A 16,561-nucleotide genomic window follows, 5' to 3' on the forward strand; every position below is an offset into this window, starting at 1 on the left:
TTTTAATAAGAAATTTAAGGGTTTTTACTTCTAGCAAGTGTTTCTATGACCCAAAAATCCTTCTAAATTTTTCTGTCAAGCGTAGTCATAAGTGCTTTTAGTTATCAAAAATCACTTTTAACCCTTCTTAAAGCCCTCTCAATCAAACCCTAAGTAGAAGTTGCAATTCTTGAAAACGTATTAAGAATCGAACGGTCATCAGCTGTTGTAATCCAACCAGCACTACCCCACCCCACATTGAAAGGGGCCCCTATTTGTGGGCAGTGGCTCACGGCTGGCAATCATGTGGCGCTTTCACAGAGAGATCTAAACGTTGTAACCGTTTCTGATTTTTTATTTGTTTAAGAGAGACAAGAGTCAAAAATAAATGTGGGTGTTAGTTTAGTTATAGGGTGAGAGAGCGTGAGAAGTTCAAACTATGAACTGGCTACTGGCTGTCACTCCCTCTTTCCTCACATACTTTCTGTCTCTAAAAATGCTTACTTTTATCTCTCTTGCTCGCATGGATGATGACTGGTTACCGACAAAAGCTTAGCTTGGGATCAGACCTCAAAACCAACCAATTTTTTCTCTCTCCTCTCTCTCCTCTCTCGGTCTCTCTGTCTTACTCTTTTATTTTAACCAAACCCAAAAACCAGCACTACCCAACACACACACAAAGTAAAGGAAAAAGAGCCGTTCTCTCTGTTTCTCCTCTGTCACACACTCTCTCTACTCTCTACCGTTTTTCTCTCCAGAGGCTCTCTTTGTCCTTGTTCCTGTTCTTTCTTTCTCTTTGTGATAATGTAAATCAAACAAAAGCTAAGGATAAAAATTGGCTTTTGATTTGTGAAAAAACAGTCTAAAGTCCTGGAAATGGCTTCTTTGAGCTTCTTAGCTGTGTTTCTCGTCCACATTTGCTTATTTGCGAGCTTTTCTTCCGCTGAGGATCCAAACATTTACCACGAGTTTGAGGTCTCTTACATCACTGCTTCTCCTCTGGGTGTCCCTCAACAGGTATGTTCCTCTTAGTTCTTATATAACTCTCTTTCTACTTCTGTAGCTGCATTCTGTCTCTAGATTATGCACTTTCTCTTGCTACTTTTAGCTAATCTTTTTGTTGTGGATGTGGGTCTGCTCGTTTTTCATGAATGCCAAATGGGTTTGCTTTAGATTTCATAAAGTTGGAATGTTTATCTTCAGATCTGTTAAATCTGAGCTTAGTGTATTAGTTGTAAACTTACAATGATATCAAGTGCTGAGGTTAGACTGAGAATTAGGGGTTTTAGTAATTCTTTCTAAATTTGCATTGCCTTGCAGGTTATTGCCATTAATGGAAATTTTCCAGGTCCTACTATCAATGTAACTACTAACAACAATGTCATTGTCAATGTTCGGAACAAATTGGACGAGAATCTCCTCATTACTTGGTAGGATTTACTGTAATGTGCACATGATTTTCATGCAGATAACTTATTACACATGGATTCTGTTATCTGAATTTGGATTTGTTCAACAGGGCTGGAATCCAGCAACGCCGTAGTTCATGGCAAGATGGGGTTCCTGGAACCAATTGTCCAATTCCGCCAAAGTGGAATTGGACTTACAATTTTCAGGTTAAGGATCAGATTGGGAGCTTCTTTTACTTTCCTTCTCTTAATCTTCAGAGAGCATCCGGAGGATTTGGTGGCTTTATTATAAATAACCGGGCTATAATTCCCATTCCTTTTGCAACCCCAGATGGGGATATAACCATTTTGATTGGTGACTGGTACACAAGAAACCATACGGTTAGTGTTTAGTGAAATTTTGTACTTCCTTCTTAAGTACAGGTTTTAGATTAGTGTGTAACATGTTTAATGATGATAGTTCCTTTTCTGGAATGTAGGCTTTGAGAAAGGCCCTTGATGCTGGGAAAGACCTTGGGATACCAGATGGTGTTCTTATCAATGGGAAAGGTCCTTACCAATACAACAATACACTTGTTCCAGATGGCATCGATTATGCAACATTTGAAGTAAAACCAGGTAAAACAATTTTAGCGAACTATATATTTAAAATCAAGTGCTTAAAAATGATCAATTTTTGAATGTTGTAAGTCAGAATTTGGAATTGATCTGTGCATGTCATTTCAAATGAATATGTCGTGAGCTGCCAGACACAGATAAATATGTTAATTATACCATGCTATGCAGGCTGTTTGATTTTATTTTGGAGTAGTAATCATACTCATACTAGTATTTAAAACCGTATCTGGAAAATTAGTTACAATAGATAATGTTCGTTCCATACACATTAAACGATTGCTTTTGCACCGCAGTTTGCTTCATTTACTGATTGGTGTGAGATCGTTGCCAATTGGTGTCAGGTGTGAAAGCGTAATGCTTGCTCGTCAATAATAATTAGGTTATTAGTGGGAAAGGATTCATGACTTTATATATGTTTTTTTTTGGGAGTTACATAGCATTTCACTGAATATAACATGATGGGGCTTTATAATTCACATCTAAGCATAAAGAGTTGGCAAGTCATTTCTTATGTCAATAAGTAATTTCGATAATGTTATTTCTGTGAACTTGTGGACTTTTAGCTGAATTCCTCCATACTTCCAATGACCATGACGTAATATTGGACAGGTAAAACCTACCGTCTTCGTGTCCACAATGTTGGGGTGTCAACTACTCTAAATTTCAGGATCCAGAACCATAATCTTCTTCTAGCAGAGTCAGAGGGATCATATACAGTGCAACAGAATTATACAAGCTTAGATATACACGTTGGGCAATCTTTTTCTTTTCTGGTAACCATGGATCAGAATGCAAGTTCTGATTATTATGTTGTGGCAAGTGCTAGATTTGTGAATGAGACGCACTGGAAAAAAGTTACTGGAGTTGCAATCCTGCGCTATACTAATTCTAAAGGAAAAGCAGCTGGGCCCCTTCCAGAGGCACCAAATGATGAATTTGACAAAACCTACTCAATGAACCAGGCAAGATCAATCAGGTTTGTTCTCTGTTCATCTTTTTGTATTAAAATCCAGTGCCACCTTTTTTAAGCTCATGAGATTTCCAGGGTTGGGATGTTTTTGTATCCTTAAATTTTGTGTTCACAAATGGGGAAAAAACATTGGACCTATGTGTATGAGTTTTAGCGGACACAATATGATAGAAATTGAAGAATTTACTGACTGGTTTATCCATATAAAATCTCTTTCTGAAACATTTCTGGAAATTTTTTGCAGATGGAATGTATCAGCTAGTGGTGCACGCCCTAATCCACAGGGGTCTTTTAGATACGGCTCAATCAATGTAACTGATGTTTATGTGTTGAAAAACAAGCCACCTGTAGTGATCAATGGGAGACGCCGGACAACGCTCAGCGGAATCTCCTTTGTAAATCCTTCTACACCAATCAGGCTTGCTGACTGGAAAAAATTGAAGGGTATTTATAAGCTTGACTTCCCAACTAGGCCACTTACGGGAGCACCCAGACTGGAAACATCAGTGATTAATGGAACATTTAGAGGATTTATAGAAATCATACTACAGAACAATGACACCAAGATGCAGAGCTACCACGTAGATGGATATGCATTTTTTGTTGTCGGGTAGGAATTTTTGTACTTTATTGCGTCAAGCATGTCTAAGTAAGAATTTATTTTCCCCCCAAGTGGTTTTAACATGCATTGATTTAATTGCAGGATGGACTATGGTGACTGGACAGAGAATAGCAGGGGCACATATAATAAATGGGATGGGATAGCCCGTTCCACAGTACAGGTATATTTCTGCTTTAATCGTACTTCGGTCCTCCTAAACTTTTCCTAGTTTACCTGTCAACTTGTTCTTTCTGATTTGTAATAATTCCTTGCAAATATGTCAGTTGGACTTACTTACTGTCACAGAATTGGCAGGCATGTTTTTGTGTTAATAAGCATGTTCTTGTTCATGTTGCTCACCTCATCAAGGGTGCTGACTGGCTGTCAACCTTTTAAGCTGTTTTGCTTTATTTGTTCCAATGGAAATAGGCATGCTTATCTAATAAAAATGCAATAGCTGCTGATGCCCAATACTTAAATAGATGTAAATATTTGTAATGTAGTAATGTCTTCTCTCTCTCTATCTCTCTCTCTCTCTCTCTCTCTCTCTCTCTCTCTCTCTCTCTCTCTCGTTAGGTTTATCCTGGGGCATGGACTGCAATCTTGATATCTCTGGACAATGTTGGAGTCTGGAACATTAGAGCTGAAAACCTCGACTCATGGTATCTTGGCCAAGAAACTTATATCAGAGTTGTCAATCCAGAAGCGACTAACAAAACTGAGTTGCCTGCACCAGACAATGCCCTATTTTGTGGCGCCCTCAGTAAATTGCAGAAGTATGTTCTGTGGTCCATATGTACTAAACATCTCAACTTGTTAATGAGTATCACAAAATATCAATTCTGATTATACATTTCACTTTTGCTTTTCAGGCCGGAAGATATCTCTTCAGCAACATCAATCACTATCAATGAATCAAAGTTGTTCTTCACGCTGCTGATGATCATCTGCACTTTGATCCCCATTTTCTACTAGAGGTTTTGGTTTTCCAGAGCCAGTGTCTCCTCTATGTTTGCCGGAGCCTGGTTTCTTAGTGAGAGGTTTGTGGATGAGTGCTTAGGTTTGTAAGTTTAGTCTTGTTGATATAAATCTTTAGTAAGTTTGACATTCTTTTCTTCTTTTTTTCATTTCGTTTTGAATGTTCTCAATGCTCCACGGCTTCCTCGTTTATTTTTATCGGGATTTATGATTCTTTTATTACCTATTTAACTTATGTACTATTGACAATTAATTCATCAATTCAATACAATGCAACTTCCTACTTTACAACACTGCTGCATTTCAAATTGCAGAAGAGAAGATATGATAATGTTTGTACATTTTTGGCCTCTGCTATATGAGGTCTTTGAAATGTACTGGACCTTGAAGATCCCCCCCAATGTCCCTGAGTCAGGAGGAAGTGGGGTCTTCGGCTTTGGCTGGGTCACGGATCTGTTTCTGATATTTTGTTGTGGCCTGAAGTTTTGTGGTCATGGGATGTTTGAATGTCTTTTCATTTTGTGTACCGTTGAAGTGCATTTTTGTTGGCCAAAACAATGTGTGCTGTGATTTTTTCTTGTCTTTTAAATGCGGTAGATGGGCCACGTTATTTTCATAAATCCACTGCATTTAAAAAAAAAAAAAAACAGAGAAATGACCACCCAAAAACATTGCATGAACAATCAGAAGCATATGTATTTTGTTTCAGAGAAAAGGAAAAAAACAGGAAAAAAATTATTTGTATTTTAAGCAGCATAATTGATAACTCCAAATGGGAGGAATGAGGATAGCGTGGATTCAGAACATTCCAATGCTGTCATTGTGGGCAACTTGCCTGTAAGCAAGATGGATTGTCTGGCTCATAAAAATGGAGTGCTGTGGAATTTGCTGTCACTCGTGTGACGGCCCACCATCATGTGGTATATTTACCGCTTCACTTATTATAACCGTACTTAGTAAGGGGCCGTGAAGCGAAAAGCATGTATTTTGTAGATGAGGTCTTATGTTCGATTCTTCCTTTCTCTAATATCGCTTGTATCTGAAAAAAAACAAAAATACATGTATCTATTAATTAATTTATTACTAAATTGAAGTTTACAACATATCAACTTTGTAGTTATTATGATACATGAATTATAACTAAATAGGCAGTTAGCAACCACTGTAATTGTATATTGCATTATAGTTACACTCACTGTCATCATTATATCCCTAGTAAAAAGTTCTAAACCATAAAGCCGGTAGTTATCACAGGAAAAAGAAAAAAAGAAAAACCCCACAAACCAAATAAACCTTGCCAAAGAAACACGGATAGATCTGCATGACTCTAGCTCAATTTACATTGGAGTGGGATGGAGATGTGGTAGATTTTAGGATTAGGTTTGTTTTTCTAGTAAAAGAAAAAAAAAAAAAGAGTTTTAAATTTAGCTCAAACTAATACAAGAACCAATTGTGGGAATGGCCTAGAAACCGTTTGGGGGCGCATCAAAGGGTTCTAATGGGCCAACGCCTCCAAGGCTAAGCAGAATATTATATGGACTTTTGAGCCATTATTTATTGAAGTGGCCTATGGCCCAGTAGAAGCATCAAGAGCTATTGGTGATAGAAATGCTCAATAAGCATAAATATAATACAGAAATTCTCCTATGCGGACATTTGGAGGTGATTATCATGTGGACGCCATATATTTTTTACTACCATCTCTACTTTTCTTTCTGTTTACAATGACATCCGCATAATAATAACGTGTGAACATCCTTATATTGAGGGATCCCTCAAATTAGCTTATTTGAGGGACACCCTTGTAGGGTTCACTTTGCATTGTATTTCATTAATTCAAACATCTATGTTTTAGATAATCATTCAAAGATCATCTCTGCAAAAAATTACTTGAACCGATATCATTTGACCACTCAATTGTGTTATTGAAATTTAAATAATTTCTTGAAGCATTATGTTTATTGATTTTGTAGGATATAATTGGATATCGAAATAGTTTCCGATTGGTCTAATTTTTTGCAAGAATGATCTGTCAATGTAGACTTAAAAAATAGATGGTTTGGATAGTTTGAAAAAAAATCATAGGGTACCCTTGTTTACACCATAATCAACCGAGTATATCTATAGCATCAAAACGACTAGCACTAAGGCAGACACGCTCCCCTGCCAAGCTCCCGACCACGAACCTCTCATCACTGAACCTAATCTCCAAGACACGTGTCACCACCACAGTAATTTGCACAAAGTCCCACATCGAAACTTTGTGCAAACCTCCCACTTTCACTTCCCTATAAATGGGGAACAGTACTCAAGTAAAAAGAGTAACTTCTCTCTCACTTTTAATTATCATACTCGCTAATTTTACCATTCATAGCTGACTTAAGTATCGGAGAACCTTCGGCCGGCACTACACCGATGTCCAAACTTAATGATCGCTTCTCATACTTTGTCTTCTGCAGGCTCTTCCCTTGCTGAATGTCCTCACCTTCTCCCATGCTGAAGACTATCTACTTCTTTCTAAGTTGACCTCCCGAAAGAGCATCAACAATTTGGCGCCGTCTGTAGGAATCGACAATCTCATTTTCTCTACCACCAATTGGCTCCTTCTCCCATCAGCCCCGTCGTCTCTTCTTCACCCCACACTCCGCTATGCCGACCGAGGATAGTCACGATACTCAAGACCATACCCCTGGGATACCTCCCAAAAAGTATCAACAATTTAGCGTCTGTGGAAAGATGTGAAGAAACTGCGACTTGATCGTCCCCGCGAGGATACCTCCCTAAAAGGTGTTCCTGAAATAAAATTATTTGAGGAATCCTTCAATAAAAAGTATATATATATATATATATGACAAAGGCAGGAATTATGAAAATATTAGAAAGTGAAAATATTAATGTAATGAAAATAATATAGTAAATTTATATTTTTTCATATTAAAAAATTTAAAATAAAAAATAAAAATAAAATATAAGTTCTATTTATAAAACCCAACTACCCATTTTATATATAGAGTGTGCCAAGGGACTACTCTACTAGTAATATGTGGTTTGACAGGTCATACCCCGAATCCCACATCAGAAATGCCCTAGAAAGATCTCATATATTGAATTGAAGTAAGACCTAAGAATCCAAAAGTCAACTTCAGTTAGCAGTTTTAGATGAGTCTTTGGGTCATTACAGATGGTATCAGAGCACAACCTAATTTAATGCCTATGTGGGACCAATAGATCATTATTGCAACGACGGCTCTCTATGGACGAGGGAAGGGCACACTATGTACCAAAAAAATTTATTTGTAATGGGAATAACATTGTTTGCTATTCGCAGATTAATAATACAACGATACGTGGAAAAATTATCCTTTGCGTTATTGCGTTATTGACTTGAAATAGTAAAAAGTGTTATCCCCTTTGAATGAGAGAGTTGCTCTCCACCTTCAATGGGGTAAAATAACAATCATGGACACAAATATATAATTAAATATGTGATCCTATTTTTCGTGTAGTTTAAACCAATAATATATTGTTGGCAATAGCTAACATTTGGGGTTTACACTAGAAGAAATGCAAGCTTTATTAACATTACATTACAACAATTTTTCAGTGAGTAGTCATTATTAATCACAGCATTCACATAATGACATGCTATCTCACCAAGTTGTAACTTGTATTTGTGTATTAGGTTTTTCATGATTTACATTACAACTCATCTCTCGCGTTACAAAAAGTTTTCCTCTCACCGCGAATGTCAAACGTTGTTAACCCAAATTAGGGAAAGAGAAGTAAAGTCATTTGGTTTTTTTACCAGTGTTTTTGGTACTCTTTGTATATATGTGCCTTGGCATATAGGAAAGAAGCAATATCTTAGTTGGATGAAATAACACCTCATCTTTTGATATGTGTACATAGAGAGGGAGGACAGGCTAGGGTCCAAATGGATCGATAATCAATCCAAAGCAGTGTCCTTTGTCTGTTTCCGAGTTGAATCAGAGTGCATAGTAGGGGACTGATTGATAAAAGAAGGGCAATTACCCCTGTGCTTCCTCTAAGCAACCCCCAGGCCATCCCTTTTGTTTCTTTGTAGGACATGTCCTTTGTGTGGTTCAAAAAGAACAAGAAATTGCTCATGCCCATGCAACATGGGTCTAGGAGTGCATGTGGGGTTAAGTTAGGTTGTGGTGTATCTAAAATTAAAGGCTCCATGATCAGCACTTAGCAGAGCTAAAGGCCTCACCACCGCCCTCCCTTTAAATTCGTACGTACTTGCTTGCACTGATCAGCAGCACTCACACACAGAGACAGAAGAGAGAGAGAGAGAGAGAGAGAGAGAGAGAGAGAGAGAGAGAGAGAGAGAGAGAGAGAGAGAGAGAGGGAGATTGATTTAGAGGAGGCAAAGCCAAAGCCAAAATATATCAGACACCAGAGCAACTCTGGATTTCAACTTTATCGATTTTTACCCAACCCCACCATCCCCCCCATCCCGAAAGACATAGAGAGAGATTCAAAGATCCTCATATCCCCACAAACAGCAACAAATAGCTCCTAGCAGGCTTTTTACAGTGATAGCTTTTCCTCATTCGTACATATATATGTATGCAGACATGCATGCATGTGTGCATGGAGCCATGAATGCATCCAGCTGCTGCCATCATCATCAGTGAAAGTTACAATGTGAGATGGGTCATGAATGATATACCTAATTGAATGGGACTAACATGTGTGTGGCCCATTTCCAATGGGATTCAATAACCTAAACCTTTGTTTTTAATAAGATTTTCGTTTTGAGGAACCTTCTTTAAAAATCATCCAAACAAGTAATTATTTTTACAGAATTAGATCATCCGAGTCAAAATCAATTGAGAATAGATTAAGAGGTCATTCTCCTTTTTCAATGTGGGATATGAAGGAAGTTGAGGTTCCACTCCAAAATCAATTGGTAATACATGGAGTAGCTCAACTCCTTATAAGCCCTTATTAAGTTTATCAACTTTCCAATATGGGATATTTTTCATATTCACATTCTCACACACCCCCATTTTACTATAGAAACGATTATGCAGAATTTCTATAAAGAACTAGTGTAACACATATTGAGTGACATGGAGCATGTGTGGCTATTGAGCTTGCACACATGGGCAACCCCGCTCTGATACTATGAAGAAAGTTGAGATTTCACACCAAAACCAATTGACAATGGGGGGAGTAGCTCAACTCCTTATAAGCCCTTGCTAGATTTCTCAACTTTCCAATCTGAAACATTTTTCACCTTCACATTCTCACATGATAAACTCTCAACAATTTTGGCATCTAATAAAAAGCTTGTATTATTTTGATTTGACTATTTTGTCCAAAGATAATCATTGGAAAGAGACCTAATATATAGTTGATTTGGTCATTAAGTTATATATTATGAACAGCCCCAACTAATGTGATCCAATTCTTAAAAGGAACGTGTTAGAAGGATACGGAGAGCGAAGAATTTCACAAGATATGTTTAGATGTTATATTTAAATTTCCAGTCGACATGTCATTAGTAAAACTTGAATCGTTAATTTTTTGTTTTATAATTAAAACACTGAAAAATACGAATGTGATTTAATCGTGTTGTAATAAACACAGTTTAAAGTGTTTCATCAGACTTGAATCAATTAAACATTATCACGTCAATGTTGGAGTTTAGCTCACCTTTGGATGCAAAGGAAGAAGAACCAAGTGTACGTAGCAAGAAGAGGTTGCAGCAAAGGAAGAAGGAAGAAGAAAGAGGAGTCTAGGCTGGAAACGGATCGATCGCTTTTGCGCAGGAAGCTCCAACGTGTGAAACGAAGACGAAGCGATCACTTTTGCACAACAATTCTTAAAAAAATATCATATTTGCTTTTCTTATCCACATGGCAATCTCTTGACATAAATGTTAGCAAAAAAGTGAATTCCACATATGATTAACGATTTTATCGACGAATTTAACGTGATGAAGAGTAATGGAGTAACATATATTATTGTGTTGTGAGTGTCTATTATCCCTGAATGCACTCCCACTTCCCGATCCGCTTGATAGCTGATGCAGATGGTTCAATTGAGTCCTTGTGTACATATCTAACATGTCTATAGGACATGTTCCATAGTACTTATTTCAAGATGCGTTTGTCACATTGGAAAAATATTTTTAAACTTGAACTTACTTCTTGCTGAATAAAAGTATCACTTACAGTAACACAAATGCAATATTGGAAGTGGTTTAAACTTGTCAAACTACATATTGCATGAGTTTGGGGCGATTTGAGATCTGAATCGAACTATATATTTACACAATGATTTTGTTTATAATAAGCCAATTAAAACTTCCCTCAATCCTATCCATCCACACACACCACAGTTTGTACGTTCACTTTATGCTATCTGCCCAATACTAGACGTTAAGGGTGAAGAGAGTCTATGGCCGAGCTGAAGCCACATGCATCCCAAACTGATGATCTTGCAGAAGGAAAAAGAAAAGGCCAAAATCATTTTTTTCTTCTTGTCATTGTGATTTGACTAATTTTTTTTTACTTTGGTAACCGTTATTTTAATTTTAATCATATACGTTTTTTTTTTTTTTCCAGATAGAAACCAAGTCTCGAAATATTATAAAGAAAAATACATGAAATCTTACATTTTGAGTACATGTAGCCCTGCTCAGTCTCGTCCCTTTCCTACAAAACTAACCACCCACCTTTTATGTCATTAAAAAGGCATATATAAAATTTAAATTGATGTTCATCTCCCAAAAAAAAAGATAAAGAATGAGACCTTTAAAGTAAATAACTGTGGACTCGAAATGACTTGTATCATCCCACACATGACTTCAGATGATTGGACAGTGATTATTAAAAGAAGACATGTTCTAGAAAATATGGGCAGATGTTTTCAAAATCAAATCCGCCATTTCTCGTACTGTACAAACACCTATCATCATATGGAGGGGCTTTAAATGTGTTAATGTTAAATTGGTTAGCTAGCCAAGTACCTGTCTGTCAATGCAATAGGATTTATTTTTTATTTTTTGTATTAAAATTTTCCTTTTTGGTTAGCTTTATTTTGACCGTCAAATAAATGGGTCATCAAGTTTATGTCTCAGATTCTCAGACTCACCTCCCTTTCAACTTGTTTTGTTAATGTGGGTAGGATTTGAAACTTTGAATAGGCCAGGCTTGTGATGGGTCTGTAAAAGGCCAAGGACCTTTACAACTTTTCCCTCCCATTACCACTCATTTATTGTTGCATACGAGTTACACAGGACCCATATTTCTCATTTGTGAGTGAGTGAATGAACGAACAATAAAACTGATCATCTCACTTTCTGGGGAAGATCGAGGAAATCCTAAGGGTCTTTAATGAGTAAGATGGCGATGGTTCTTAAGATATGCATCATAACGGTCTTCTCTTGACATACGGTGATGTGCGGTTTAGATTCACACTCTCGTAATTTAATATTGTGATTCACGGTTTAGATTCATAGTCTTGCAATTTAAGATTCTAGGAAAAGAGACTATCATCCTATGTCTAGTATATATAAAAGAAGGAAGGGGAAATACGTTTTTGAACTAAACTAGGGTAGGCTAGGGTAGCTTTGCAAAATTTGTAACAAAAACCCTAGAGATTGTGTGGATATGTAGAGGAAGCGTGGGAAAAGATTCTAACCAAATTAGCTGAAACAATCCTAAAAACGAAAAATGAAATATTAGGAAAGGACAAAGGTGGTAAGGAAAGAATCGAGAGCTAGCTAGGCTAGCTGAGCTGAGGGTGGCCAATGTTTCTGACTTAAATACGTATCTGTGTTTCTTCTGTATGCGTAAGACGAGGGAGATATCGAGTGGTCAAATCACCGAAAAAAAAATATACATAGAATTCCATTAAATTGTGCAATATCTCTATATTTTTTGGATTTACACAAAATTGGCATTATTATGTAGGCATGATTGTGTTATGATGGTGTTGGGTTTGGGGCATCCCATTCACGGGTCACTGAAGATGGAATTGAAGAGAGAGAGAGAGAGCCCTATGGAGGCGCAGAGGGAGGCGGAGGGTGAAATATATACGAAGTGAAGAAGGGGCAATTGGGGATAATTGTATTGTCCAGGAGGTAGAAGAGAGGGCCATGGTTTAATGGGTTCGGAAATTGAGGCAAATTAAATTAAATTACTTACTTAATTATTTATTTATTTAGCAACAACACACAAAGACACGAGGCTCTTTAAGTTGTGAAAACAACAGGTGAGTGTGTGAAAGCTATATCACCCCATGCACACGTCCCTTTCTTGCTCCTCTCCCCCACATCTGCCGCCTCTCTCTCTCTCTGTCTCTCAGAGACATAAACACAAACACAAAGCAAGCATCGGGAATGCCAACCACATACATATATGTTTATTACTTGCATCCTAAAATTAACACCATGCGCATGTTAGCCACATCCATGCTTCTATACACATTGCATATATATGGTAAGTCATAAATGCATCCATCCATCCATGCATATGCATGTAACACATGTGATGACATGGTGGGTCATGAAGTGAGCTTATAAACAAGACTGGGGCAAAGGGGGCACCAATAAACAGAGGCAAGAGAATTTAAAGGGTTTTTCTCTGTAACCCACCAAAGCCCCTCTCTTATATCTACTAGACCAAATACAGCACCTTGCAGCCTCCCTCTTTCCCCATCTCTATCTCTGTATCTCTGTCTCTCTCTCTCTCTCTCTCTCTCTCTCTCTCTTACCTTTCTTTCACACACAACTCATATTCAACAGAAGAAAAAAAAAAAAAGCAGATCCAAGGTGGTGGTTAAGCTGTCATCCGTCAATCAATCAATCAAACTCTCAAGAGACCAATCATCAATCAAAATTCTCAACAAAAAAAAATTTATAAAAGAAAAGGAAGAATCACATCCAAAAAATCATGTCATCATCCTCTTCTGCTTCAACCTTGTCCCTCGACCACCTCCCTCCTTCCGAGCAGCTTTGCTATGTCCACTGCAACATTTGCGACACTGTCCTTGCGGTATATACTCTTTATACTTCTATAATATTTTTTAGTACCCTTTTATCCCAAGTTACTAATTTTTACTTCTATTTTGTTTAATTTGGTGGAAGAACATATATTTCATGTTTTTGATACATGTTTGATAAAAAAAAAATGGTTTAGGTGAGTGTTCCTTGCACAAGTTTGTTCAAGACTGTGACGGTGCGATGCGGGCACTGCACCAATCTGCTTCCAGTGAACATGCGTGGGCTGCTTCTCCCTTCGCCCAATCAGTTTCATCATCTTGGTCACTCTTTCTTCTCATCCCCTAATAATTCCCATAATCTTCTGGTACTACTTGTATTACGCTTAATTTCATTGCTTACCCTTTTGATCGTTTTCTTTTCTTTTGAATAAATCCATACTTGCTATATCTTCGCTACCATTAATTGGTTGTGTTTGTAGGAAGAGATACCAAATCCAGCCCCAAACTTTCTGATGAACCAAACAGGCGTGAATGACTTTGCTGTACGACCAAGAGGAGGAGCTGATGAACTTCCAAGGCCCCCAGCTATTACCAGACGTAAGTGATGAGATTCCTTACACCTTTACTTTCCTTATTATGCGTGTGTGTGTGTGTGTGTGTCCATCCATCGATATCCTAGACCTCCAGTTCATATTCTATGAAATAAGTGCCTAGATATAGCTAGCTTTCTCAAACTGTCTTTGTCAAGCAAATTCTTCGCTCACTAGCCACCTAGCTGCCATTAGGTTTCAGTTTTAGTCAAGGAAGAGTATTGATAACAAAGACCATTTCAAAATGCACGATCTTTTTCAGACCACATGACAAAAACCAGAAAACAAAAACTTGATCTTTTATTGGCCTCCTTGTGGAAAATACCCTCAAGAGGACCTTGGAAAAAGAGGATTGGTGGGTAAAAAAAATAAATAAATTAGCCACTTTGATCATAAACTCTAGAATCCTTGAAATTATGGTCAAGGTCCTTTTATATTTCTGGTGGTGAAGGAGACGAACAATCTTAGGTTGAGATTATGCTTCCATTTTAGGGGAAGCTTACAGTACTAGCTAGTAATGTGGTAACTTTGCTTACCCCAACATTTCTTTGGTAAAAAAAAAAATCTAACAAAATGCGAAACTTCTTTCTTCGGTCTTTTTTAAAACCGGTAAGCTGGGATTTGTTTTAAAGCCTAATTTACTTGACAAGATTGTTCTAACCCTTCTTTTGAAATCTGTATTTTGAAAGGCAAACATAACATTGTATGCCTTACAACAAGCTTTTCAGAGTGGTTTTCTGAACACCTATAGTAACCATGTTTTTCAAGTTCTTATGATAAGCGACATCATAAAAGGGTAGTGGCCCCCCGGAAATATAGATGGTAAAGATTGGTGGACCACCTAGATTTAGTGGAGAACATAGATATCAGATGGATTGATCATTGACAGAGAAAGAGTTGATAATCGATGACAGTACTTGCAAGATAGGGTGTGGGCTAAAATATCAATAAGAACATCACTAATTCCCTACTGAAAAAATTTATTAAGCTAAATTAATTAAGAAGTGATGAATATTTAACTTTAATGTGTCTCTCTGTGCCTGTCTGTTTGTCTGTGCATGCCATGTCCAGCCCCGGAGAAGAGACAGAGAGTCCCCTCTGCGTACAACCGTTTCATCAAGTGAGTAATCATGTCAACTATATCATTCATCTCTCTCTCTCTCTCTTTTTCTGAGGCACAAAACCTGCATTGTAATGTTTAATTAATGGATTTATAAACTTGCCAAAATTGAAGCAAAACATATGAATGGTCGATTCATCTGAGTCTGTAAAAATGCAGGGACGAGATCCAACGCATCAAATCTGTGAATCCTGATATATCTCATAGAGAGGCCTTCAGTGCAGCTGCTAAGAATGTAAAATATTTTCTTATAGGCTTACTTCTTCTTTACCAAATTAGGGTTTTTGCTTTTCGTTATTACTGTAGACTTCTGTCTTGTGGGGTCCTTTGGTATGTGAACCTCTTAATTTTCCTTTCCTTTTTGTCAGTGGGCCCACTTTCCACACATTCACTTTGGTCTCATGCCTGACCAGACTGTGAAGAAGACAAACGTGCGCCAGCAGGTTATTTACCCCCCTCCCCTCCCCTCCCCTCCCCTCCATGCAGTACAATTAACCCTCTTCATCCGATTTTCCAAATTGGCACACAAATTTATATGCTAGATTAATATTTTAATTAATTTCTTGGTCCTTTTGGATTTGTGCAGGAAGGAGAGGATGTTCTGATGAAAGATGGGTTTTTTGCTTCAGCTAATAACGTTCGTGTCTCCCCTTACTAAGTGAGAGCTGCAAGCTGCAAGCTGCAGCTTTGATGTGTTTGTTGTGGTGGTGGAAGAAAAGCAGAATTGTGATGATGCCTAAAGTCTAAAATTAATTTCTTCACAACGGCCATATGTTGATAACTATTTAGATGTAGACTTAAGATTTTAATATCTACAGTTTGGTTAAAAGAAAAACCCTTGTATTTTGAAGACTTTATTATCCTTTAATTATTATGTTATGGAAATATATAGCTCACCAGTTGCTAGATGCTGGCCAATCAACTATTTCTCCATGCATATATCTTGTTGATTTAAATGTGTTTTTTTTGGCTTTGCAAATTTGTTTGTTTCATTGATCTGTGCTATCATGTCACACACACAGAAATTAGCAAGAGCCCTAATAGTTTCTTACACTTTTTTACTGAATCCATCTTTGTCTTGATCTCATAATCTATCTGCATATGCAATTGTGCATGTATGCTGCTTCTTGGCAATCCCATAAAAATATAAATAATGTCTACTTAAATTCTGTGTAGAAATTTGTTTTACATCATGTCATGTAAAGCATGTTTTGTGCGAACAAAAATTTTTGCTGTACTGAAATGATATGTTCTCCATATTCTCGGCAAGAGTATGCCTAAGTCAAGTTCATGTTTTTTTTCTTATATACATAAAAA

General features: G+C 37.3%; 2 protein-coding genes across 2 annotated transcripts; both read left to right on the forward strand.

The window, feature by feature from the left end:
* Positions 1-657: 657 nt before the first annotated feature.
* On the forward strand, positions 658-4,846 carry LOC103337232 (monocopper oxidase-like protein SKU5). Its single transcript, XM_008240394.3, has 9 exons — positions 658-996; positions 1,300-1,409; positions 1,499-1,769; positions 1,868-2,006; positions 2,616-2,982; positions 3,221-3,586; positions 3,680-3,758; positions 4,154-4,353; positions 4,450-4,846. The coding sequence occupies exons 1-9, from the start codon at positions 856-858 to the stop codon at positions 4,550-4,552; spliced, it is 1,776 nt and encodes a 591-aa protein (XP_008238616.2). The 5' UTR covers positions 658-855; the 3' UTR covers positions 4,553-4,846.
* Positions 4,847-13,232: 8,386 nt separating this feature from the next.
* LOC103337233 (protein YABBY 4-like) lies at positions 13,233-16,181 on the forward strand. Its single transcript, XM_008240395.2, has 7 exons — positions 13,233-13,587; positions 13,732-13,899; positions 14,014-14,131; positions 15,196-15,244; positions 15,404-15,479; positions 15,613-15,687; positions 15,831-16,181. The coding sequence occupies exons 1-7, from the start codon at positions 13,486-13,488 to the stop codon at positions 15,900-15,902; spliced, it is 660 nt and encodes a 219-aa protein (XP_008238617.1). The 5' UTR covers positions 13,233-13,485; the 3' UTR covers positions 15,903-16,181.
* Positions 16,182-16,561: the final 380 nt, after the last annotated feature.

This window comes from Prunus mume, linkage group LG7 (assembly GCF_029339155.1).
Source record: "Prunus mume cultivar Tortuosa linkage group LG7, ASM2933915v1, whole genome shotgun sequence".
Classification (NCBI taxonomy): domain Eukaryota; kingdom Viridiplantae; phylum Streptophyta; class Magnoliopsida; order Rosales; family Rosaceae; genus Prunus; species Prunus mume.

What these genes read in the sequence shown, in the direction of transcription:
- LOC103337233 (XM_008240395.2), top strand. Translation starts at nt 13,486, where the DNA reads ATGTCATCATCCTCTTCTGCTTCAACCTTGTCCCTCGACCACCTCCCT. An exon ending in ATAATTCCCATAATCTTCTG is followed by an intron (nt 13,900 to 14,013) that starts GTACTACTTGTA and finishes TTGTGTTTGTAG; the next exon opens with GAAGAGATACCAAATCCAGC. An exon ending in TCAGTGCAGCTGCTAAGAAT is followed by an intron (nt 15,480 to 15,612) that starts GTAAAATATTTT and finishes CCTTTTTGTCAG; the next exon opens with TGGGCCCACTTTCCACACAT.
- LOC103337232 (XM_008240394.3), top strand. Translation starts at nt 856, where the DNA reads ATGGCTTCTTTGAGCTTCTTAGCTGTGTTTCTCGTCCACATTTGCTTA. An exon ending in GAGAATCTCCTCATTACTTG is followed by an intron (nt 1,410 to 1,498) that starts GTAGGATTTACT and finishes TTTGTTCAACAG; the next exon opens with GGCTGGAATCCAGCAACGCC. An exon ending in AACATTTGAAGTAAAACCAG is followed by an intron (nt 2,007 to 2,615) that starts GTAAAACAATTT and finishes AATATTGGACAG; the next exon opens with GTAAAACCTACCGTCTTCGT.